The 26,298-nt window shown below is 40.4% G+C and overlaps 1 protein-coding gene across 1 annotated transcript; it reads left to right on the top strand.

Moving 5' to 3' along the window:
- On the top strand, window positions 1-25,538 carry LOC101846053 (ubiquitin carboxyl-terminal hydrolase 10). Its single transcript, XM_005091298.3, has 15 exons — window positions 1-216; window positions 7,505-7,621; window positions 9,548-9,578; window positions 10,061-11,458; window positions 14,152-14,243; window positions 14,524-14,633; window positions 15,048-15,097; window positions 16,494-16,594; window positions 17,194-17,290; window positions 17,700-17,839; window positions 20,490-20,615; window positions 21,137-21,217; window positions 21,843-21,984; window positions 23,232-23,300; window positions 24,710-25,538. Exons 1-15 carry the CDS (start codon window positions 199-201, stop codon window positions 24,895-24,897), a joined length of 2,760 nt encoding a protein of 919 aa, XP_005091355.2. The 5' UTR covers window positions 1-198; the 3' UTR covers window positions 24,898-25,538.
- The last annotated feature ends 760 nt before the right edge of the window (window positions 25,539-26,298 follow it).

Below are 26,298 nucleotides of genomic sequence, written 5' to 3'. Positions count from 1 at the left end.
ATGAAACAAACACCTGGGGAAACCTGGCATACTCTATCTTAGTTTAGCAATCTTAGCTGGCCAGTGACTGGCCACTAGAGCATGTGTACTTCTCACTTCTCAAAACAAGATGGCGAGATGTAGAATGCAAAGTTGAGTCGCTTCTGAGAAAATTATTGTGCATTGTCCATCTCACTGTAAAATGATAATTTGAGCAACATGGCAAGTAATTCTGAGGTAAGAGTTATCTTTTTTCTCAACGCAACTTGTTTTCCTTTTTCATGACTGAATCAACATTGTAATCTGAAATATGACCTCGTTGTCGTTAGGAGTTCGTAGTTCTTGACACTTTCACTTCTCATATGTCCTGACCTGGCTTGTTTAGATTCTAGATCGATCTAAAATCTAGATCTAAAACTAGACTCTAGTTTGTCCAACAGACACTTATTACGTTGGTTTTTCTGCAACTGTTTCTTGCAATTCCCAGCCACCGTGCCGTGCTGATAAGGACTGTTTGTGATATTCAATGAAATGATGATGTTACAGTAACAGTGGTAAGACGTTCAGTTCAGAGATATATGCAACGCTCTGTCTTTGTTATGATGAGAGTGCATCTCTAGAGAAGTGATTTAGTTCTCATTCACATCTTTCCGTTGCCGACCTAGGCTATATTATTGGTTTATTATTACGAAGTGGAGGTGTATACAGACCCGGTAACCGGGAACAAAGTCACGAAGTATACAGGCCCGGTAGGGGAACTCTTTTTTTTGCGATTTCAGAAAGTTTCAGCGCCCAGACCCGGTAGCGTGTGTGTGTGTGTGTGTGAGTGAGTGACTGAGAGAGAGAGAGGAGAGAGCAGAGGGAAGTGCTAGCAAAATGTATGACAAAGTTGGCAGGAGGGAACGAGAGAAAGATAGAGAGTGGGAAACGAGGGGAGAAAGAAAGACAGAGACAAACAAAAAAAAGAGAATGCAAGCGATACACAGAGACAGAGGAAGGAGAGAGAGAGAGGGGGGGGGGGTGACTGCTCGATTTAAATTATGACATTGTTCTTTTCTTCAAATTGTGATTCCTCCAACTCCAAAACGGGGGAAAAACGATCGTTCATCGAAAAGACATCCGCAATCTTCATTTAGATCTAGATTCTAGGTCTCTAGATTCTAGACCTAGGCCATAGTTCAAGATGAACCTAGTTTTACCCTGAGCCAAGAGGGCGCTGGAACTTTCCGAAATCACAAAAGTTAAAAGAGTTCCCCTACCGGGTCTATATACTTTGTGATTTTGTTCCCGGTTACCGGGTCTGTATACACTCCCTTATTATTATTTCTCGGAACGGTTTCCGTTCTCGAGAGAAGTGTAAATACAGACCCGGTAACCGGGAACAAAGTCACGAAGTATACAGACCCAGTAGGGGAACTCTTTTGTGATTTCGGAAAGTTTCAGCGCCCAGACCCGGTTATGTATGTGAATGTGTGTGTGAGAGAAAGAGAGAGAGGTGCTAGCAGTAGCAAAGTGTATATGACATGCCCCACAGTTGGCAGGAGGGAACGAGAGAAAGACAGTTCAGTAGAAAATAGGTGGAGAGAAAGAAAGACATAGACAAACAAAGAAAAAGAAAAAGCGAGCAATACAGAGAGAGGGGGAGACAGACAGACAGTAGGGCTGGGTCACGAGCGCGAGAACTGAACTGAATCGCCACTCTTTCCTGCGGAACGCGGAACAGTATCGCCAAACTATTCCCGATTCACTCCCCTGTCACCGAGTCACGAGCGCAAGAACGGAACACGGAACGGAACACTGACTTAGTATGGCTCCCCTTATTTGACAAAATATGGTATACTCCAACCCCCCTATCAAAACAAAACGAACGGGGTCCAACCAATAGACAGAAGGAATTTTATGGAGCCATTGTTTTAGCGAATGGTGGGGTTGGGGGGGGGGGAATTTATGGGGGTCACTAATTGAGGTCAGTTGATAGAGCAGCGCAAACAAAGGGTGTGGGGCGGAGAGGATGGCGGAACAACAATAGTGGGACTCGCGCTCGCCAAGAGGCGTTGATATGACACTGTTCCGTTTCAGTCAGTGTTCCGCCACAGCTCCACGAGCGCTCGCGTACTCGCGATTCATTGAAGCCGACTGAATCGCGAATCACCACTCTCAAATTTGACGAGCAGGATCCAGCCCTAACAGACAGAGAGAGAGGCAGAGAAATAGAGAGGGTGACTGCTTGATTGAAATTAAATGACATTGTTCTTTTCTTCAAATTGTAATTCCTCCAACTCTAAAACGGAGGAAAAACGATCGTTCACCAAAAAACAATCCGCAATCTTCATTTAGATCTAGAATCTAGATCTAGACTAACCTCGAAACTAGATCAATGATTTATGTCTGTCTGTCTAGATCTAGACCAAGGCCATCGATCTAGAAGAATAACCTGGATTCTAGGTCTACCCTGAGCCACAGAATTCTACACTTGTGTAGAATTCTGTGGCCCTGAGCCAAGAGGACGCTGAAACTTTCCGAAATCACAAATTTTTTTTTCACATGAAGGATTTTAGTTTTGTACACACACAAAAAATAGTGACAAGTGCACACTCAGCCCATGCTGTCGGCGATGAAATCTAGATCTAAAGTTAGAAAGTCTGGTACTGCGATATATCGCAAGCAATCTTTTGTGGATATCTCTGGAAGTTTCAGGGGGATCTTCATGATTTTTTTCACCTGAAGAGTTAGAAAGAACTCCTCTATACGGTGTAGCCACCATACAAAACCCACCAGTTTAAAATTCCTGTTGTGGTGGTGTTTGTTTGGTAACGTGTCTGTTTAGGTGCAACATGGGCTGGTTGAGTGTGCAATAGTACCATGTTTACAGTTTGGTGGATTAGCAGCAATGAAGAAATATGGACCAAAAAAGACTAGTTTTCTCATTGGCAAATGCATTTTGTAATAATACAGGGAAAATATCATAGAACAATAAAAATTAAAACTGCACACAAACACGTCTATCATATTACGCAGTGACATAACACATACTCACACAAATACAGCTGGCTTGCTATTTATATGAAGGAAAAAAAGTGTCTGCTCTCTCAGTTTTTAAGAACTCCACCGACGCAGTTTTTACAATAAAAGTAGGCCTTCGATAAAAGTAAGTCTTCATTCATCCTGGCAATGGCATCAGATGGCAAGCCGGAGCTGGTAGAGTGAAACCAGGCATCACAGAGGTCACTCTGGATCCATTTTGTGTCACCCTCCTCCTCGTTGCACTGCTTGCATCTCCTCTCATCAACACCAAGCTCCACGTCATTATCACTTTTCAATACCATACCTTCTTTTTCCCTGCTACTTTCCATTCCCCTCATTCATGCTATTACTATTTAGCAGTCTCTCCAATTGCTTCCTCTCCTGTGCCTCCTTTTTCTCCTGTTTCTTTGTCTCTCGCTCAACTCTAGCTCTTTCCTGACGCTCCATCTCCTGCTCTCTCCTTGCTTTTGCTTCCTCTTGATCTTTTTTCCTTCCGTCTTTCATCTTTCTGCATCCTGGCCTTGTCTTTCTTTTCTTGCTAGAAGTTCCTGTACTGATCTGAACTGAAGTCCATGGTCAATGAGATGTTCTTTTTGGAAGCTGTGCCCCCCCTGTTCTTTGGGAGTTGGGGTGGGGCAAATAGGTCATCCAAGCTTTTGCGGCTTTCAAGAGGGAACAGATGAGGCTGGGATGCCCTGGTCTTGAGCCTCAAGTACATCTGCTGCCACCAGTACCCTTTGAAATTCTTTGTCCTCCAAACTTCTTTCCTTTCTTCATCAGCATCTCCAGATAGCTTTCATATCTGGTGATGCCTACTGGGGCAAAACTTACAGACACCGTAGAATCACGTGTGTTGAACAGGGACCTCCAAAAAGAAAGTAAAATGAGAAGAAAGTAAAATGAGCTGCTTTCTGTGCATGCCCACAGAAAAGGATACCGTTTCCGCTGTTCTTATCCAAAACAAAGCAGGAGACCAGGGGGTTACACACCCGAACAGACACTCTGTGAACCGAACTAACTCTACTGACATAGCCCTTCGCGCGTCAAGTGGCAAAGCGGGCCCGCCACGGTGAGATCTAGTCAACTTGCGAGGGAAGCCCCGAAAGACGATAAAAATAGCTAGCTGAAATACGTCATCTATATTTGGGCCAATTACAAAGGTGTGTTAGGTGCTCGCTGCCGTTGCATGTGAGTAATATCCATTTTATTCTCACCTGCTCTGAGAATACAACTACGGGACTAGGCTATCGCATTGTAGTGCTGTTATTCTTTCATTTTCAACCAAAAATTACCTCAAAATGAGCGATTTAGAGGATAGTTTTGCTGAAACCGTAAAGAAGAAATTTCCGGTGAAGAGGTCAATATCTAGATCTATGTGATTTCTGTCGAAATGTGTTTGAATTTTTAACTGGTGTAGGCTGTGCACAAGGCTTTGAGGCTCTGTTAGGGATTTGGTTGAAGACTGAAAAAGGTTTTGGATACTGCTTGAAGGCAAAAAAACATTTTTTCAAGGATTTTTTAATGAGTTAAATCTGGAATCTAGACAGATGATCAGTTTTGAATCCGAACATCCCATAATTTCTGTGGTAAACTCTCAAAACCTAAACGAAATAAAAAGGGCGGAAACGAAGAACCCGACTGAGATGTGGAGCGGGGTGAGAATACTGACACCGTTGCATTATATATTCTGCATGCATTTGCAACTTTTGTAGGTGCAAAGATGGGTTCTAGCTCATAATACAAAGAGTCATATAGAGTGATGTGGTAGACCACACGGTATCTTTTGTTTACACTTCTGACTTCACTTGTTTGTGACTGGTAACTACTTAAATTGCTAAGTACTATAATAGTATTAAAAGTAGAAACATTTACACAAACAATTCTGTTTGCCATTTGTTAACACTATCAAGATCTTGAGATTCTATGTTAGATGTAGGCCTCACCTTCGAAGTAAAAGATAATAATGAATAGGCCTAATGTCTATTATGACGACTATGTGCCGGGGGGGGGGGGCAAGTCCTGTCTCAGTAATTTTCCACATTTATATTCAACCTTTATCGGTTGCTAGCGATTCTTTTAAAATTTTGGAAAATATATCTTTGTCTTTTTAAAAATAATCTAATTAGACTCAGATCAGATCTCATTGCTGTAGCTCCTCAGGCATTTCACTGGTAGACAGTCACCTTTAACTGGAGACGAAAATATCATAATAGACTGAAATACTTAAGTCAAACAAGGCCCCAATGCGACACTGTGAACACTAACATGTTGTTGACTGGATACATGTATATTGTCAAATTATTGTACTCCTTTTTTTCGAGCTGGTGAGCTAGTAATTTTTATTTCAGGTAGTATTGCTGGACACCCTGAACATTTTACTAGTTGGTCGGTCGGTCGTGGGGAATACACATTCTCCCCTGAAAATACTCATTTTCATATTTCCCAATACTCTTTTCGGTTTTCTGTGGTTGGCATCTCTGGGGTGGTCGCTCGTTACGGAAGTCCTTCCCCTTCAACAACTCTAGAGACTACTTGACCGACTGTAAAAAGTATAATCCCTCAGACTTGATGTGCGCTGCTTTTTGGGGGCCAAGCACGTGACCTCTGAAACTTTCACAAATCAATTGTTTTCAAGAAAATCTCAAACCTAAAATAATTACATTAAGGCCTACATAGTATATAGGGAGTGTCTGTGTACACTGTAATCGGGCACGTAGTCTCAGTGTCTGCGTACACGGTAACCAAAAGGTCCCCCATTGTTCTACACAGAAGTATTGTGTTTTGTGACTTGCCGTTTTATGCGTGCACTGTGTGAACTCCGACCATAGGCTATGGCTCCTGTATACTCTGATCTGACCCTAGACTAATGACTCCTACATTCTCCGATGTGTTCTTTGTGATTGTGTGAGACCATGTTGTTTGACAATGGCCATTTCAGCTGCCTTTTTTTGGTCTAAGTTCGAGGTCATAAACACCTTGTGTAGATCTAGATGCACGACCAAAGATGACCTTCAAAGTTAGGCTTTTGTGAGCCTATTTTTTACTACTTATGAAACTACGTTCCTCGTACAGTAGAACATGACTATAGCGGCACCCGCGACTTTACCGGATCCCCCTTTTTTTCTTTGTAAACTCAACTACTTATGCTTGGGTTTAGCTGGGCAAGAAAAGTCCCGAACTTGGGTACAGCGGGAGAGATCAAGCGAGCTCTAGCTAGGGGAAGGAGGTTGGGCGATGGGCGGGCTCCAAACAGGCAGACAGTAAGTGGTGTGGCACTGTGATTGGCCAGTCTGGTGATGAGTAGGGTGGGGCATGCGGCAGAGAGAGATGGTGTGGAGAGACGCGTTATGTGAACTACTCCGAAATTGATGTGCCATAGGCCAAGGTCCAGGCTGCAAGGCCAAACTGTAAAAAAAAAAGAGGAGAGCTTGTAGTTTGTGATTCCTGATTCAATGAATTGCGATCGTTGATGCTCAGGCATACGCACACACCCACTTCACCAGTTCTATGGAAAGCTTACCGGTACAATAGACAGCACAAGCAACAATAACGAGGAAAAGATGGCTTCCATCAAAGACAAAAGTTATTCTGTTGTTATTTTTTAGATCGAAACCAAAAATAATAGGAAACAGGCCATAGAACGGTCTTGTTGTGCTTACTGCTTACTTACATTCCACTCATAACATTTTAAAAAACGCGGGGGGGGGGTGATTCAAGGTCATGAGAGGGCGAAGCAGTGCTGTGCACCTAGCTCAAGGGGCCCTAAAAACTAAGTGCCCAGTTACCATGGACGCAGATACTTACTTAGACTCATCACTATGTGCCCGGTTACCGTGTACATAGACACTCCCTAGTATATGAAGTATGGCATAAAGCTATGATGAAATACAGAAATCACACACACACACACACATACACACACACACACCACCCCGCATCTGTTCTTAAACGGGCACACCCTTCTCCCCCTGAAGAACCTCCAGATAAAAAAACAACTAGATATTACTACTACATAATTAGGCTTATTGTAATTTAGTGTAGATGAAAATATTGAATGTTTCAAAAACTGATACTTCTGAGTTTGGAACTGTTATATTGTACAATTATTGAACCTGTATTAGTCATAATTAGACAACCACCCATTGTTGAGGAGAAAAGGGGCCATCTTGTGCAAGACTGATAAAGAGGAAGAAAACAAACATTCCTTTCTGAGGTCCTAAATCTGAGCATTGTCTTTGTCCTAGAGTAATGCAACAGTACCATTTTTAAATCAGATGATTTTATCAATTTCAAGAGCTGTTGCAAATTCAGCTTGAACTGAAATTTGCTGTTTTCCTTGCATTTTGTACCATGATTAAAAATAAATTATTATTCGGCTTTATTTTTTGCTTTGCTGTCATTACAGGTCTAATTTTTGTTGGATTGTTTTTCTTTCTTTTCTTTTTTTCCCTTTCCTTTTTTTGATGCTTAAAACTATTTGCTAATCTTGTGTTCCATGTAGCGGGGTGTTCACCCCAGCAAAGGATTGTCATTCATTGACTGGGAAAGTTTGGATGAAGAAGAATATGTCAAGTTGAACCGGATCATCAATGCACCACATCAAGGATCAAGTGTGCAGGTTAGTGTTAAAGTAATCTTGTTAATTTGCCAAAAGTTGAGGCAGGTAAAAAACCTTTTTACTGTTAAGGTGGTCAACTATTGTAGTTAGCTCCAGCTGAATCTGTCATGGTGGAGTATCCCCCTTGTCGAATTATTCTTTTAATATATGTCGATGGCGGAGAATGGTTTGCTCACTCAGCTTTGTTTCGAAGCAACAGCTCTTATTTAAGTCTGGTTCCACCCACTCTAACCGTTTAAGTAACGTCGCCAGGAGAAGTTGGGCTGTCCCTGTTCATGTGAACCCTGACCAGCACAGATGGTCAGAGTGGCATGGGTGTGAAATCTGACCGCTGCTTGTTTTCAAAGTGCTGAAGTGGTGTGCTAGCACACTGGGTAGCCAGGGGTATAAATTTGACCACTGCCTATAGCCATGTTCATTTGACCAGGTGGGTAAAAAGTTCCCATAGTTGTTACATAGCCTAATATACACAATAGTCATGTTGTTTTTTTTCTTTACTTTAATAAGTTCAGCACATTACAAGTGATGAAAAGATTTTTTAGAAATTGATTTCCTGTCCTAGAATGAACATGGCAATTGGGAGTGGTGGCATTGGTGATTATGTTTATGACATTGATGGGTAAGGTAAGGGTGGAAATAGAGGAGACTTTCAATCGTTTGTGTTTTTCATTTGGTCAAGCATTAGTTGCACTGAGATACAAGCACTGGTGGCACTGGATCAATAAGACCTGCACATGCCATTATCAGAGCATTTTTATATAAAGGGCCGCCCATCTTAATTTCCCTAATCAAGGCAGAATTTTTTTTTGGGGGGGGGGGGGTTCCGACTTCATTGCAATATAATTCTTTCTTGGATAGGTTTCAATGTATTTTCTTTTGCACTCATTTTTGGTCTTGGAAGATCTGAAAAAAGTGTACTTACATTTTTGGGGGCAAAATCAAAGTTCAACATCCATTGTGGGAATGTTCTAATCTTAACGACAAAATAAATGTTCCACTGTCATATTTCTTGTTGGCTTTGTGTTTATGGCAAATGTAAGGAGATGACAAGTTCACAACAAGAGACAGATAGTACGATGCTTTTGTTTTATAAAGTAAAGATCTGAAAAAGTGTTAAGGGGAGACCCGAGTTGGCGATCCCAGAGAATAGCAAAGATTTTATTTTTTTTGCTGGAAAAACATCCTTTGACATCTGCTCTATCGAGTCACAATAGCTAAACTGTTGACAAAATCACCATAAATGACCTAAAAGGGCATCTGAAATGTTCGTATTGAATTTAAAATTATTTTAAAAATTCCTGCTTTTTTCTGTTTTTCTCAAAGTATCCTTTTTGGCATATGTGACCTCCTTGGTGCCCGAAGTTTTCAAAAACTACTGAAGCTAGAAGCTTCAAATTTTACATACAAGTGCTTTAAGATTGTTCTAGGGATCTGTGTGAGAAGTAACTTGTGGAAATATTCAAATTTTTTGTAACATATGCTCCTCTGTTTCGTCAACTGACTTTGGTGTCTCTTTTTTAAATTTGTAATAGGTCAAAATCCTCATAGATCCATAGTCCAAATAGGTTTGCACTTTTGTTCCAAATTTCAGGCTGTAGTTTCAATCTTTTCTGTGAAATTGTTCAGCACTAAGACTCTGGTTTGAAAATCCAAGATGGCCTTCACAGATACCTATTTTTCTGAAAAAAATCAACTAATTCGTCCTTAGTACGTCCTATTTACCTATTAACTTCTTGTACAATTACATGGAAGTGAATAACCATCATTCGTTTGGGTTCTTTTTTCGGGAGTGTACTTCTCCCCTTTAATATAATGTACAGCCCAAAAAGTTGTCTTTGCTAGACTGCTGCAATGTGAGAAGTTAGTTAATTTTCAAGTTCATTTTCATGTCTGCTAATTTTTTGTATCGTTCTTCTCATTTTACAGTTTCCATTTCCTCGCGGCACAGATCAATCAGGTCAGTTGCTGTGTACTTTTATTGTGTGTGTATCTTGAAAATACATCCAGGAAAGGGATAGAAGCAGAAACTAAAGATATGCATGTTCATTGTGTTTGAAATATTTTGGGTAAACTTTTGCTTTAATTGTTTTCAGCGAAGTGGTTTCTTGTGTGATTATGACATTGAATTGATTTTCAGTTTGAAGGTGAATAGTATCAAGAAATCTACGACCCTTGAAAGTTTGTCTTGTCAGTATCTTTAGTTGGGTTGGGTTTTTTTCTTTTTCATTTTTTTGTTCCACCACTCTTCTTTAAAAAAAAAATTATTATATGTTTTATTAATTGCTGAAATCATCTTAATCATCATTGCCTTTCTCACCCTGGATCAGGATATAGGCCTCGAGCAAACTGCTTAAATACTTATTAAAATTTGATGAGTTTGTGTTTGATGAGTTTTTATGAATGTTGATTGGTGTTTTTGTTTGGATTTTGAACTTTCAGTGTCCTCCAAGCAACAGCAAGGTGTTTCTCATGCCCCTGTTTTCCAGCCTAGCGTTCCCCCACCCTCCATGGTGGGTTTCCCAATTCCTGTCCACTGGCCTCCTGGGAATCCAGGGCTTGCCAGCCACGGTGGAGGCCCATATCCAATCACCATGCACAGTGGTTACGTTTTCCCCAACCCCGCTCTTTCTGCCGGCCACGAAGGTACAGTTGCTTTTGTTACTGCCATCAGTAATGGCCACCCAATGTATGCCATCCCAGGAGTTGGACACCCAATCTCAGCCCACTTTCAGGGGGCTCCGATCCCTCCAAGGGAGGGCATGCCCTTGACTGTTCCCATCACCGCTCATGGGAATGAGACAGTGATGGCTACAATGCCTGCAGGCCAAGGAGTATTGCCACCGCACACCCTGCCTCCAGTCCCGTCTCACATTGCCCTTGGTGAGCCAGGGGCTGTGCCAGTGACTCTGGCACAAGCAGGGGTACAAATGCCCCTTACACAGCCCCCTGTGGTTCCTGTGACCTTGACGCAATCTGGGGTACCGGTCACACTCACACAACCACCTGTTATGCCGGTTACTCTTACGCAACCCCCAGGTGTCCCCACCAGCCTGCCACCACCACCTGTGCCCATGACTCCGCAGGCTCCACAACCACAAATGGTATGTATCCCAACCTCTCAAGAGGATCCTCAGCCGGCTATGCCTGAGGAATCGTGCAAAGAGGCAAAACAACCTTCTGCCCCTTCACCTCAACCCCCGGCAGTGACCGGTCTCCCGATAAAACCGCAAGCCTCCAGCATTGAGTTTGGTGGACCAGTCGTCTATAAGCATCACACTGACACCCGTGCTCAAACGGAGCCAAATAATAACAAATTTACTACCCCAGAAAAGACTGGCGTCGCACAGGAGGTGGTTATAGACATAGAAAACTTGAACACTTCAGAATCAAACCTGCCAAGTGCCAATAATATTCCAGGTGGCATAAAAGCAGTTGCCCCATGTCCTACTGCTGCTGCCCGGGCTTCTGCTGGGGCTCAGAATGACACAAGAGAGACTCCTGCAGTTTCTTCCCCAAATGGTAGTGTAGAGAAAAGTCTAAAGACGGCAGACGCTGCTTCGAGTGTGCCCCCACCATCACCAGTGCCACAACAAACTGTCAAAAGTTGGAGCAGTTTATTTGCTACCAAATCTCAGGGTGTTAAGACTAGCTCAGTGAATAGTGTTAACAACACAGTTTCTCAGCCGCTGTCGAACATTGATGCTGCATCTTTTCCTGCTATTGGAGACACACAGAAGGAAGAAGCCAGCAGTAAGGGAGAGAAGCCACAGTATGTGCCTCTAGAGAAAGTGACAGCAGTGGGTGTGCACAGTGATCCACTAGCCCACAGGATACAAAGTGAGTACAAAACTATGTACCAACTTCTGTTGGTTGCTTTGGTTTTTTTTAATGGTTTCGTCCTTCCCTCTCTATCTTTCATGATAAGAATCTTGTTGTACATGTTTGTTATGTCCCTTGTTTCTTTTAATTTCAAGTGACTTTAATGTCTCAAAAGCAAATAATGAATATACCTGTATGATCTTTCGTTTATGCATATTTTTTTAGTCTTCGTCGTACGCCTATAATAGAAGTGCTTGGTTATAATTGGTCTGATCACTGGTTAAAATAAGGGGACAAGAAGAAAGAAACAAAGCCAAATAAAGCAAAACGATGTCCAACGGGGAAAGCAATTTGCACTGACATGACCTATAGTGAATAATATATCTGCACACTTCATGACTTGTCATTTCACATACCCAGGGCAGGGAAGTTGATACCTTTGCTTTCGCTGCTGTGTTAGAGAATTGTTAGTTGACCCCCAGTAGATTTTCATCTCTGAGTGTCAACATCAAAAAGAGTGGTGAGGATAAGATAATGGAAACAGTTCAACAACAGTAACAAACAAGCACTAACAATTCACTGTTCTTTATTCTATTCTATTTTTCTTTTCTTTTTTTCTTCTTTCTTTCTTTTTTTGTTTGTTTGTTTGTTGTTGTTTGTTGGTTTGTTTGTTTGTTAGTTAGTTCTGTGAATTCTCTCTTACTGCAGCTAAAAATATTTGTACATTCAGTTTTGTCTACTAAACAGTAAAGCTTCATTTGATAGACTAGGGCAAGGACAAACACACACACACACCCTGAATTTTTAATTTTTTTTATTATGTGGGGGGAAGATACAAAGTGCAATTAAAATGTAACTGCACTTGACCCTTGACTACTGCAGCATTGCCTGTGAGAGGTGAGGGCTTAGGAAAGCAATTGATGAGGACAACTCCATGGAAGAGACCAGATTTTAATGGCATGCAAGAAATCTTTGGACGGAGTACGAGATAACATTATCTGATCTTAAGAGGAGTTACTCGTTTTCAGACCAGAGCTTCTTCCCTACATTTACGACTAACTTTGACAGACTGATGAGGGGGGGCTCTCGTGGCCTGGAGGTTAAGAGGTTGGCCTCTCATTCAAAGGTCCCGGGTAGCGACCGAAAATTTTTCTTCTATAAAATTGTCTCCTTTCACCTCCTTTCCTGCTCTCTAGCAATGTTCTGTTGTCTGTTTTCATTTCCACTTTCTGCCCTCACCTCCTTTGCCCCCTCCTCTGGGTTCCTGACTCTTCTGCAGCCTTTCTACTGCTACTCCTTGGCTCCTCCTTACTGCTGTCTTTCTGCCACACCCCCTGATCTTTGGGTAAGAAAGATCTACACCTAGCCTTCTCGGACAAGGGCGAAAAATCTCGGAGGGCCCGTGTGCAAGCTGCGCACGTTAAAGATCCCTTGGTGGTCTAAAATCGATAAGAGTAGGCTTCGGCCGCCACCCGGGCAAAATTCTAAATTTTCTACCAACTGAAAAATATTAGGTGTGTCCCGCGCGCTCATATAACCTTATACAGTAGCGAGCGCCGTGAAACACTTTACAAAAACAAAACAAGACTGATGAGGAAAAAGCATCAAGTGTGCTGCCACCAACAAACACCCAGTTTAAAGAAGATGACTCTGAAATAATTCCAGTGGTGCTAAGCCACAGGGTCCTTGAAGCCTTAAAAACCCTGCGACAGTACATGTTGCAACAAGATATGATATGGCTCCCTTGAACATTGTAAAAAACTAAAAAGCTTGATCAGCTTCTTTTCTACGTAATTTTGTTTTGGGGTTCTAAGAATCAATTTGTCAGTGGCTGATCAAAGGGCTCTGGGTGGATGATATAATTTTAGAAATTGTTTTAGATAAATAGGTGCAGTACCATTATGACATTTAAAACAGAAAATGACAGTTTTGTATTTGATCCTTTCTTTTACTGGCAGCCAGTGTGGTTCTTGCAGAATTGGTGTTACATGCGCTGATTTCTTTTGCTTCTTTTTATCAATTTTGTTGCTTTCTTTTGGAGTACTTATAGCTTTGACTGTTTGTTTTTTTTTTTTTGGGGGGGGGGGTTTGGCCATCAAATCATTGACAGGTATCTCAAGTGATCACACCTTTTTCCATCAATGGCTGGTAGTAAAACTTCCCCATTAATTGTTTACTCTTGTTTGCTGTCCAGTTTGGGTGTTTTATTTTCCATCAGTGCAATTTAGATAAATTAGGATGTGGGCTTCGACCCTGTCTGTCTAGGCCAGCGTGAGGTGAAAGTAATACAATGTAACAACATCGCAGCAGAAAGACTTGAGATGCTCAATGAAAATTCTTTCCTCATTGGAATTGAAGTCTGATCTTCTATGTGCAACTGCAAAGCACCTAACTGCTACACCACAGGCGTAGGTTTTGTGTCAACAAGATTCAGCTATAACAGGGACAGCATGTCAGTCCTGTTATAGCAAGGGCCCACTGCATTTGTGTTTTTATGGAGTCTGATGTTTGACACACCTTACTAGCTGCATCTTTCAAGGAATTGTAACTAGGCATGGACATCTGTATTTTCTCCTGTGAACTTCATTTCTTTCTTTGCTCTTTAGTAAATTCATGTTGGTAATAAATTGTTTTAAGTAATAGTTTTCCTCTTGCAACTTTTCTTCTTGGGTGAAGTAGCCCTAATCAGTTTTGCATATTTTCTTCCTCAGGTCAACTCAGCGATTTGCAAATTATACATGCACCTATAGTGATTCAGCCTCGAGGTCTTAAAAATGGACAGAATACTTGTTTCTTGAATGCTGTAAGTAGTATTATGTGTATGGATTGTTGTTGTTGTAAGAGTGGAAAATGTAATAAGTGGAAGTTGTATGTTTTCCCTTTCCAGCTGTTCTTTGGCTTTACACCTATGACTTAAAATATTTTCTTCATACATCATGTTGTGTTCATAAATTCTATCCTGTTGGTAATATCAAATCATGTCCTGCTTTATGAATAGGTTGCTTATTTAAGATGGTGACATGAATTTTGTTTGATATAGATTTATCCCTGAAACTGGGTCTTACTGACTTCTTTTATTTCAGCCTTTACAAGTCTTGATGGGGTGCCCTCCGTTTGTCCATATGTTCAGGTCTTTCAAACATTTGCCAACCAGAGCTGGCAGTCAGTCTTCAACGCCCATACTGGACTCATTGTAAGTTGTCTTTCAGAAATGGGGATTTACATTTTTATTTCAAGAGAAAGTTAAGATGCAGGTCGGAGGGAGCTGGTTAAAAATCTATACGTTCTTTGCCATATCAATAGGCCGAAGGGCCCGAACTCAGATGGCTACTGGATTGGAAAAGTAAAGTTTAGGTCAGAGGATCTTGTTGTCATACCCACAACCTGGTCACTAGTTGATAGTTTACCGTATCTGATATCAAGTTGGACTTTTCACTTTTACTCCAAAGGAGTTGGTATAGTAAGAGATCTGTGGCCATTTTAAAATTCATATTGATGTACAGTAATTGTTTAGTAGAGAGAAGATATGTATCAATTTTGCTTGTTTGAAATAATGTGACATTGTATACAAGTGATCATTAATTGTTCTATATTTTTCCTCTTCCAGAGTTCAATTTGTAAACTCATTCCAAAATGGTCAACGGATGAGAAATCCAGGTTTGTTTGTTTCCTTTTTTTTCTTCTCATTTTTTGCCAGGTTGTAACCCATGCCTTTATGTACAGTATACATTTGTCTTAAAGATTTTTGGTGAAAATTTGATTTTCCTTAAACGTGACCGATCCTGCTTTTGTTGTAGGTTGTTTGGAATAGCCCGAAACTAGTGTTTTTATGCAGTCTTCTCTTAAACTAAGCATAGTGAATTTGAAGACTGTTGTAAATTGAAAGACAATAGAATCCCTTCTTCTTTTGTTTTAATTTACTGAAATAATGCTCCTATTTCTATAACGAAACAAATTTTGGGGGTTGTGTCATCTAAATCTTCATTAGCCATCTTCAAGTAACGCTAATCATCTAGTCTTGTGTGTTTTAAGATAATGAAACAGAAGAGGCAAGAGAAGGCACTGGTGTTGATTGTGGGCCAGAGAGATGCATTTTTTAGTGCATTTTTTGCCTCTGTTTATCACACACATCAACAGTCATTATGCCTATGCGGGGATAGCAACTGTACTTCTGATGTTCGACCTTTGGTTGGTCATGGCCTAGGCTACTGTCTCTACGAAGTTAGTTCACCTACTCGTGCGCATGTTACATCAATGCCATTGGGCGTTCTTTTGTCTAATGACAGTACAGTGTGCTAATCTACTCTTTCATTGGTCTGTTTGACAGATTAAGTTTGCTGACAATATGGAAGAGATAGCACAATGTTTACTGACTGCAGCTCAGGTTACAGTTACTGAAAGATGTAGATGAGAAGAGAAAAAACCTTTAAAAAAGTAAAATTTACCGCAAGCATAGCATTCCTTGCTCTAAGCTGTTGGCAATCATCACTTTTTTTTTTTAGGATATCTCTTGAAACTATAACTGAAGAAAATTTGGCATTTCTGTAGATTTTGGATTAAGCAAACTCCTTTATATTTTATACATTGTTTTTGGGATTGTATTGAATTGTTCACTTTCAGTGTGATTGGTATAAAATTGTAGAACACAGGCTTTTAAAGTGGTATGTGACTAATATGCCAAGGACACTTTCTAGTCGGAGAGTATTTTTACCATAAAGAGTTCTAATTAGATCAGTTTTGTTTATCTGTAATGCATTTTCATCAGAGCTTTGGATTTTTTTCTCCCCCCCCCTGAAGTTGGGTGTCTCTTCTCTCCCCCCACCCCCCCTTACACACACACACACACTTTGGGGGGGGGGGGGGTGAGGAGGTTTTTTTGTTTGCACCAGATTTATGCCATTCATTCACAAAGTCAAATATTGTCCATTAACATTCTAGATGAAATTTCTAGCGAAGTACAAAACATGTTAATAGTTAAATCTTGGGGATTCTGTTTGGTCTATGAACTGATGTATGTTATTGCAAAAAGTATAATTTCCTCTTGTGTTTTCAGGGTCTCGTAACAAAAAGGGAGGAAATCTTGACTTGAATGTTGGTCAACCCTTTATACCGCATCCACTTTTGAGCGTTGCACAAAACATTCTTGGCTTGCACGTGAGTTGGTCTTTGCTTTCATACACATTAATTTTGTTTTGGCAATTTTGAAGCTACTGTGCAGGGACTTGGGGGGTCATATTCATTGAGGTGGTGTTCTGTGTGTTTCTTTCATTGGATTATTGAATGTAGATAGTTGCAGACACCTTTAGAATTTGCACCTGTGTGTAAAGGTAAAATGCTTGTCATTGCATGTATAAAATGTCCGTTTGTCTGTATGACCACATAGAGAAGTCTATTTTACCACTAGCCCGCTGGCCCCAGGTTGGCTTTGGCAGGCCATGTGGAATCAGCAGCCTCTTAAATGGCATTGTGTTAATGAGAATGAAAAACCATACAGTTGGAACTGCTCTAACGCCACTTGTTCGAACGGCCACGTCCTAATTCCCCATGGGCACTTTTTTGTCTCCCTTCATTGTATTGACACTGTCCAAGCCATCCACATAAAACAATCACTTTTCTCCTCGATGGTGGGTGGCTGTCTTAGACAAGTGTGGCTATACAATCATTTTCAGCTTCAATATTATCTTTGTGTGTGGAATAGTGATTCTTGGTCTGTAGTTGTTTTTAGCTCTAAAGCTTGTGATTTTACATTTCAGATGGGAGTGCAGCATGACGCAGAGGAGTTCCTCAGTCAGATCCTCAGTATTTGCCATGAGGAGATGGAGAACATCCTGCACATGGGAGATACCAATGGTATGTTTGTCTCTACTTCTTCGGTCGTTGTAAGAGACAGCAGTTATACATTTGTCTTAGTTGGAATAGAACTTGTTTTCAATGTCAAACATGATCATTTAAAATATATATTTTCTTTATTGTGAAATTCTATGGAAAAGTATTTTGGTTCTTGTACTAGAGCTTAAGTGTTCAATGTTCAATTCAGGGGGCTTACTGTTTGGTCTTTCTTAGGACCTAATTTTCGCACTGTTTACCATGAAAGAAAGTCGAGCAGCTTGTACACTAAATATTATTTTATAGTGTTTGGAATTATGACTTGCTCTATATTGTTTATTGCGCAGTGCGTTTCGAACTATTTTGGGAGGGGGGGGGGGTTGCACGTTTTTCACCTTTTTTCCAGGAATAAATATGGTTGCTTATATTGTAGGTTTGAAGAAACAAGGAGAAGTTGCTGTGAATGGCAATGACAATTCTCAGGAGAGCCTTAAAAGTATGGATGAAGAGGAGGACTCAGATGAAGCATGGCAACAAGTAGGGCCCAGGAATCATCATGTTGAGACGAATGTGGTACGGTACCTTGTTTTCTTTGTAATTTACTTGGGGGCTCTCGTGGTCTAGAGGTTACGGTGTTCGCCTCTCATTCAATAGGTCCCAGGTTCGGAACTGGCGGGTGCTCTTGTGTGGTTTGCTCTTTCTTTACTGTCAAACATCTGTCGTATGTTTGTTACTCTCATGTAACACCTCTAATCTTCTGGCGCTCATATGACCTTATGCAGTTGCAGGCGTCGTAAAACCTCTACTTTAAAATAAAAAATACTAAACAACAAACATCTGTCGTCTTCATCTCCCCTCCTTTTTTGTGTATGTTACTGTCTTGTAACATGTAATCTGTTCCTCGGCACTAACATTATGACCTTATAGTGTTGCACGCGCCTTAAAACTCTTACTAAAACTAAACTGACAGTGATGGAAAATTTTCTCCTACTTTTCTGCTCTCTAACCATCAGGGTCCCCCACGAGGTCGGGAAATCGGGGATAAGTCTGGAATTTTGTGATGGGTCTGGAAAAAAGTTGGGAATTTTGTGAAGTGTCAGGAAAAAGTTGGGAATTTTGTGAAGTGTCAGGAAGTCTGGAAAGGATTGGGCCTGTGCAATATTAGTAGTGTAGCTATCTAGACAATATGGTTTCTGAATCATGAAGAAGAACCATAATTGAACCGCTATGGCAGCAGGCGGAAGTGTAGGCCTATATGTGACAAAGAGACTCAATCGGGAAGAATCAAGATCTACTTTCGTTTTCGTTACCACACAGAAATTTTCCGGTAATAGTCTGATATATAACGCTACATTTGTAACATGCAGGTTGTGCATTACAAACACTGTGTTCCCATGAAAATAGATCAGTATTTGTCCTGTGCTGTCACTTGTAAAAAAAAAAAAGAAAAGAAAAGTAAGTTATACAAGCGTCTTGTCAGGCTCACCATCGTGACCGGTCAGTGAGCCTGCCAGTTCACATTTACGTGATAAGGCATCGTGTGAGTACCCGCGCGCGCGCGCGGGGGGGGGGTGTGTGGAGGCAATCCCAGAGGACAAAAACAGATCTTGGAAGCAAAATTTTAGTATTTAGAATTTTCATAACTGCTAAGAGCTCTCAGCAAAGCGTGCGTTGGTGCGGACCTTGTGTGGAATCGGGATCTGACATGCCATTGTGTTTGCGTTTCATTGAATGGGGTGATAGTAATTTATATCTATATTTTAGCTTTCTGTACAAGATTGGCAGATTTTCAGTGTCGCTGCATCTTGCCCTCCCTCAGTTCTTACACCTCTTACACTGAATATGTCTACCTGAGCCATTCAAGTTATTACTAATATTACTTTTCTTTTTGAGTTTGAGCAATATTTTTCGTTTTCACGTTTATTATATAATAATGACACCCAGACTGGTTATTGACAGTCGATATTCTGGTTCTAGGTCTTTTCTCAGGCTCAAAACAGGATTGATTTTTTATATAGTTTATGTAGGCTAATATGATGAGGGGAAAATATAAACCTAAGTCACACAAGACACTAGTGCCACACTGACATGTTGTTTTACTGGATATAATGTACCTACATGTATGTGTGTGTGTATTCACGAGCATATATTAGATATAAATGGAGCACGCTCTTTCATGTAACATGCCCCTGGAAAATGGGTGAGCTGGGTTGGCAGTAACCCAGCATTATAATCTATTGTTTGAAGACTACTACAAAATGTACATTTGCATTCCTTTAAAGACATTTTGACTTTTTATCATTGCTAGATGGGCTTTTTAGGGGATCATTCTTGACGCGCAGCAGCCTTATTTTCTTTCAAATTGGGGTCTTGAAAGAAAATTCCAGGAATTGGTGGGGGGCCCTGTTACCATGTTGTGTTGTCTGCTTTCGTCTCCACTTTTTGCCCCTCTTCTCGGCTCCTGACTTATTCTGCAGCCTTTCTACTGCTGTTCCTTGGCTCCTTCTTACTGCAGTCTTTCAGCCACACCCCTGATGTTATGGTAGGTAAGATTAATCCCCAAGCCTACTCGGATAAGGGTGAAAAATCTGAGGTCCAATGTGCAAGTTGGGCACATTAGAGATGGGTTAGAGTTGGAGGTCTTAAAATCGATAAGAGTAGGCTTCGGCTGCCACACTGGCAAAATTAAAAATTTCCTACCGACCAACTTAAAATGTTTAATGTATCCCATGCGCTCACATGACCTTATGCAGCTGCGAACATCATAAAACACTTGCAAGAACAAAAAAAAAATTATTTACCCAAGTTGATCTTTATAATATTCAATAATGATTTTATCTCATTAAAAGGTCTGACAGTTCACTTTCTGTGATTTCCTTAGCAATAAAAAATTTTTATTCTCTAAAATTAAAGCATTTGTTCTTCTTTCTGTTGGCTTAATGGGTTTGAGGTACAAATAGGTCTTCTTCACATCAGTGATAGATGCAGCCCTTTAAGAGTGAAATGTAGAGATGTCTTTGCTGATATGCACATGCACGGTATGTTGCAAGGTGGCCAGCCTGGTCCAATTGTATTTTTTTTAACGTTTCTGTCAAACTGATCTCTAGCTATAAAATTTCTTTAAATATGTTTCATAAATGTTTCTTTTTCTTTCAAGACAGTATTCCGGGTTTCAGAAATATTCCTTTTTGTAAATGTCTCCCATTTCTCTTGCTCCCTACAGAATGATTGTGGACAAACTCCGTTGTCCAGTATCTTTGCTGGTTTGAGCAGATCATGTCTAGTGAGGGAGTCTGGCAAGTCGAGTGATACCCTCGATTCTTTCTTTACTTTGAAACTGGACATTCAGGTAAGATGTGAGGTTGGTCCACTCTGATATCACTGGAACAAAAATTGTTAATTTTTAAATCAGTGAATATCTGTGAAGATCGTCAATAAACCTGCTATTTAAGAGAAAGTGAAAGGTTTTTAATGCCACATCTTGTGCAAAGATAGTGTTCGTTACTCTCTTGTAACTCCTTTAATCTTCAGCTCTAATATGGCCTTATTGTGTTGCAAGTGCCATATAACACTTACGAAAACAAAGATAGCGTTAAAAGGTTCTGGAGATGAAAGCTACCTTCTTTGGGACTTGGCTCATGGGATAATGCAAAAAGTTTACTATTTACCTGTTTGGTCAATTCATTTTGAGTGAGGGATGGTGTTTACGTTCATATGCCTCCTATGTTATGCTCATCAAGGTACTGACAGTTCTGTGTAATTTCCATAGTAAGTGACGAAAACCTTACCAAGACCTTGTCGAAATAACAAAACTACACCCTCAACCAACTTAACAAAGTGTTCTTTACAATCACTCTGTGGTCATTTCAGGCTGAGCCTGTACACTCTGTGAAGGACGCACTGCTGAGACTGAACACGACAGAAACTGTGCATGACGCCGACGGCAGAAGGGTAAGTTTCTATTGCTTGTCTTAAGTTTTTTCTGTTTTCTGAGCGATATGTAAACCGAATTTTCCTGTTCATATATTTCAGGGTTTTGGGTAAGTGTGCATGTTTGAAGAATTGACGTTTATCACAGAAAAAACATTTGAGGATTACCGTCTTTCTTTCATACGGACTACTGAATCTCCAGGTGCAATCTTCCTAGATATGTCACTAGTACATGGCTGCAGCCATTTCTGATGAAAATAGTATTGGGTGACACAATGGAATGAACGAAACAATAGAATTAAATACGAAGGGGAAAATTGTGACAATGGCATTTTTCCTTGTAATTTTCATGTATATTTGAGAGCAATTGTTGCTTGGCGTCAAGTTGTGGTACTTCACTGGGTACACGTTAAAATGGTTGCCCCATTGAATATTATAAAGTAGGCCATACCGGAGTACCCCCGTCTGCCTGCATGGAGATGGTTTTGTCAGAATGTCAGTCAGTTGAAAGTTTGAACAGATGGATTGTGTATGTTCAGCTGGGTCTGAATTATTTTAATTCATGTCAAAACTCTATTTCCTAACGTTTGAAATTTGATTATGTACTGATTTTAGTGGAAGCTCATGAATCTTATATTTTCAACAGGTCCATGGTCAACGTCGAATGTTCTTTGATGTTTTACCTCCTGTGCTCATCATGCATTTGAAACTGTTTGAATATTCAAATGGAAATGGCCAAAAAATACAGAAGAAAGTGACGTTTGATGTGGACTTACAGATCCCAAAAGGTAGGCCATTATGTTCTGCCCTCCCCCCCCCCCCCCCCCCCCCCCCTTTTTTTTTTTTTAAAATAAGGTTGTTGTTTTTTTTTTTTATAAGGGTAATAGCTTACCCCGCAGGGCGGTGCTACTGACTGAAGTGTCTGTAGGCCATTCCTAAAGTGGGGGACATTAATATCTCGAGTTCTTGTGCACAGTAGAATTGTAATTGTAAATGGGCTGATTAATCAATGCCACGCTCATAACTGTGCCTGAACTGCAACAGCGAACTGCTGGTTTTTCTGTCCTATTCCTTACTATCATCATTTACCTCTACTTCTTTTGTATGTTTGTCGCACTTTTGTGACCCGCTATTTCCGGGGTGCCTTCATAGTCGAAGTAGACTTTGTACTGTTGAAGCTAGAGAGGTGAGCAGAGTAAGCCTGATTCCCTGTAAGGACATCTCTGTTGACATCCACCCCTTGGCGCTCATATGACCTTATGCAGTTGCGAGTGCTGTAAAACTTCTACTAAAACAAACAAAAAGTAATTGCTGTTAAAAAATAAATGAGATTTGTGAAATGATAAAAAATCTCAGCGTTCAAATATATTTGTAGCCTTGATCCATTTAGATTCCCAATGTAATATGTGTCAACGTTTTCCTCTGTAGATGACTTTTCATGTAGTTTCAGGATTTCCCTGTGATTTGTCTTCTTTCTTTCCTCCCCCACCATCCCCCCCCAAAGCTTTTAATAAAGTTAGACATAGTGAGCTATTTAAAATATTTCATGGGCAAGACATAGGTGGAAATGATCTAAGGATTATTAGGAATTTGTAATAGGACCAAGAGGTTGCTTGTAAGAACGGATGAAGCTACAGCGAATCTAGACTAAGCAGATTAAAAGAAGTTGTTCTAGAATGCATTGTGTCACCAGTGAAACAATCCTTAGAAATATATAAGAATGTTCAGGTCTCAAAGTGAGTGGCATAAATATTTTTAAAAACTAAGCAAACAGAGAAAGACATGAAGTTTCTGGGACACTTAAAGAGACCTAAGGGCCTTGAACATCTCGCTCTCACCGGCAAAACTGAGGGGTAGAACCTACTGGGATAGACTAAACAGATGGATGACAGGAAAAGATCAGGGTAATTTAGCTTTGTTGAGAGCATCCGAACAAAGGTCAGTGTCTTGCAGATCTGGCACTTATTAAGTTAAGATGGTTTACTATGTTTTCAACCTGTTTTAATTTCAATTTTCTCTCCTTCCCCCCCATCAGAAATCATCTCGCGAGTTGGAAAGACAAAGTATGCATCGCCAAAGTCAAGAAATTACAAGCTCTTTGGAGGTGAGTACTTTCCCGATTTTTTTCCCTAAATCTCAAGCATCCTGATTTTGGCGATTTCGATATCCAGTATCCTGATTTTTTGCCGTTGTGTCTGTTGCGTCCGATTCTAAGAAAAAAATATTTAAATTTCTGCAATCTCTTTTGCTTGGAAGCGCCGATTGGATTTTTTATCGGCAGGAACTTGGAACGCTACTTTCTAAAGCATCTATGCTGAATCTAGTAGTTGACTCACGCTCGTTATTTCAACTAAAATCGACGTATCGATTTTGAATTCCGACATGGATACGCTCAAGATCTACTTTCGCTTTTATAACGCAGAATTCTCCGATGGTGTCCTGATTACTGTAGCAATTATGACATGGGCTTTAACTTACTTTCAGAGTAATCTATTCGTTGTTCTGCCGTTGCTTTATAAGCAAGCTTCGTCTGAGTTCTGCTTTTCTGGTTAGTCGGGCCCATCATCAAGACCTGTCAGTGGAACTTTCAAACGCTCATTCGCATCACGTGACATGACCTCGTACGTGTGAGTAGCACGTGTGTCGGGGACCGTCGGCTGTCGGGGTCAACAAAGTTCATTCACACCGGCCACATTGCTCGAGGTGTTTTTCGGGACTTAACCTGGGTGGGGGGGGGGGTATTTTTTTTTACACTTGGGCTGTGCGTGCCTTGATACATGTACTAATTGAGGATAAAGGAATAAGAAAAAAGAAAAGAAATGAACAGCCTTGGCGCGATCTTTTTTTCGGGGGGGGGGGGGGGTGCCTTGAGTGTATATGCGATGGAAGTCAGGCGTTGTTACTGTACGAAAGCGCGGGCTTTTTGCGTGGATGATTAGAGTTATGCGTCAGCTATTTTCAAAACTACGAGAGTTTCAGCTTTACTGCATCCTGTGCTCCCCCAGTCTATCCAACTCCGACCCGAGTAATGCTTTCTTTCAGTTTTCTCTCTATTTAGAGGCCCAAGCGTGAACTTCTTATTCCTGCAAAAGTTTTCTCTTGCATACTTGCCTCATAAAAGGGAACCTAGACACCCCCTCCTTCCCCAGTACCCCTTACGATTGATTTGCCGTTGGTCCCTATTTTTTTTCACCAGATCCTGATTTTTTTACTCTAAAATCCTGATTTTTAGATTTCATAGAGTGGCAGGTCTGCATCAGTACCAATGGTTTCTGCTGCTGGTCTTTTTACACTCTGTATTACTAATACCAGCTGCAGCTATTACATACCTGTCTGTTTCTCTTTCTTTTTTAAGTAGCAGTAGATCTGTCTCCCACTGGATAATCCTTCCCTCTTCTTCTTTCTCCTTTCCTTATGTAAAAAAAAAAAACATAACATGATTTTTACTGTCATTCCTGACAGTGGTCCTCTAACAGTATATTGACCAAGTGTGTGTCAATTTTGATTTTCCAGTGGTAAACCATCATGGCCGCAAGATGAATGATGGACACTATACATCGGACGTTTTCCTGCCAGTGGCGAGTGGATGGCTGAGATTTGATGACAGTGAAATCGTCCCCATTCAAGAAGCTGATGTTCTTTACTACAGTGATAGGAGCATGCCATATTTGCTCTTCTACAGGCGAATGGATGTTGCATAACTTGATCTATTGTTTCAAATATTCCTTTATCTTTGAGTATTATTCTTGAAGATGTTTTATTTTAGTTTGAACATGTGTATGTTATTTAATTTACCTGATAATGTCTGGAAATGTAAACAAGTTGAGAGAAGTTGATGCTTTCAATGAGTCTGCTGTTATGATGCCTGTCAAGTGGTTACAGTCGTTCCCTGATACCAAAATCTCCCCTCAAAAGAATCGGTGAGCTAGAGCAAAGTGATCCAGTGTTGTTACACTGTTGCTGTATGAGCCTCGGGTAGTCTGGATTCATTGCATGACCTATAAGTTTAATATAGAGTAAGAGTAATTTTTAAGTATAATGTCCCCAAAATCATTGTGTTTCACTTTACAGCACCTTTTTTTTTTTTTTTTTTTTTTTTTTGAACAGTACAAGTAGTATTATGAGGAATCTGAGAAGATTTGGCTTCCTTTAATTTTGGTTCTGTATTTGTGGTACAAAAATTTTTTTTGTACTGGCCTTCGGATCCTTTATTTCATGGTATCGAAATATTGCAGTGTACCAGATCGTATTATGTTGTCTACGCCTTCATAAATCAGGAACGCTGTCAGACTTCTTTGTGGCATGCTCTGGTATTTCATCACAAGTAAAGTTTTTGAAACTATGTGACGCTTTCTGCATTTATGGTGTTTTTATAGATATGATAACCTTGATGTGTTAATCTCTGACTAAATTATGCTTTTCCCCTTTGAACCATTCTGTTGTACATTAGTGTTGAACCAAAGACGAACACATTTGATATGAAGAAGTTTATGCCATGTATTTCTGATGTATATGACGTGCAGAAGATTTGTCATTCTATGGTGTTTTTAATCAATGAATTTTGGTCAAAAACTATATTTAGACTTGAGCCTTGACTCCGAGTCCTGATCGTTATCGGGGCCAGATTTGCCCATTTTTTAATACTATGAATATAGAACCAGTGTACTGGCCAGAATGCTCTTTTTAGTTAAAACCATGGTGGCATAGAATTTGTGCCAAATATTGTTGTGGGTTTTAGCGACAGACTCCACAATCTCTTCATTTTCATGGTACTCTGCAGAATTTCTCCGGAGCCTGAAGTTATTTGGAATTTTTATTTAAAAGTTTTGCTAATGTAAAAGATTTTGAATATAAAAATTCTGTGACGATTCTCCTCAGGCCCTTATCTTTTCTGGTTCATTAATTATGTGAATTTTAGAAATTTGCATAATTTATAAGGATGATTGATGGATGACTAAAAATAGGCATGGTTCAGTGTGTTTAAATGAGCATGTAAAGTTAATGCATTTATAATGTTTCCACCTTTGGTTGAATGCATCATTTGTTTTTTCTTGCATTCTGTGTGAACCCTTATCGTACTGGTTGCGACATATTTTGCACCC

This window comes from Aplysia californica, unplaced genomic scaffold, assembly GCF_000002075.1.
Source record: "Aplysia californica isolate F4 #8 unplaced genomic scaffold, AplCal3.0 scaffold00027, whole genome shotgun sequence".
NCBI lineage: Eukaryota > Metazoa > Mollusca > Gastropoda > Aplysiida > Aplysiidae > Aplysia > Aplysia californica.
This window is presented reverse-complemented; position numbering and strand designations above follow the sequence as displayed.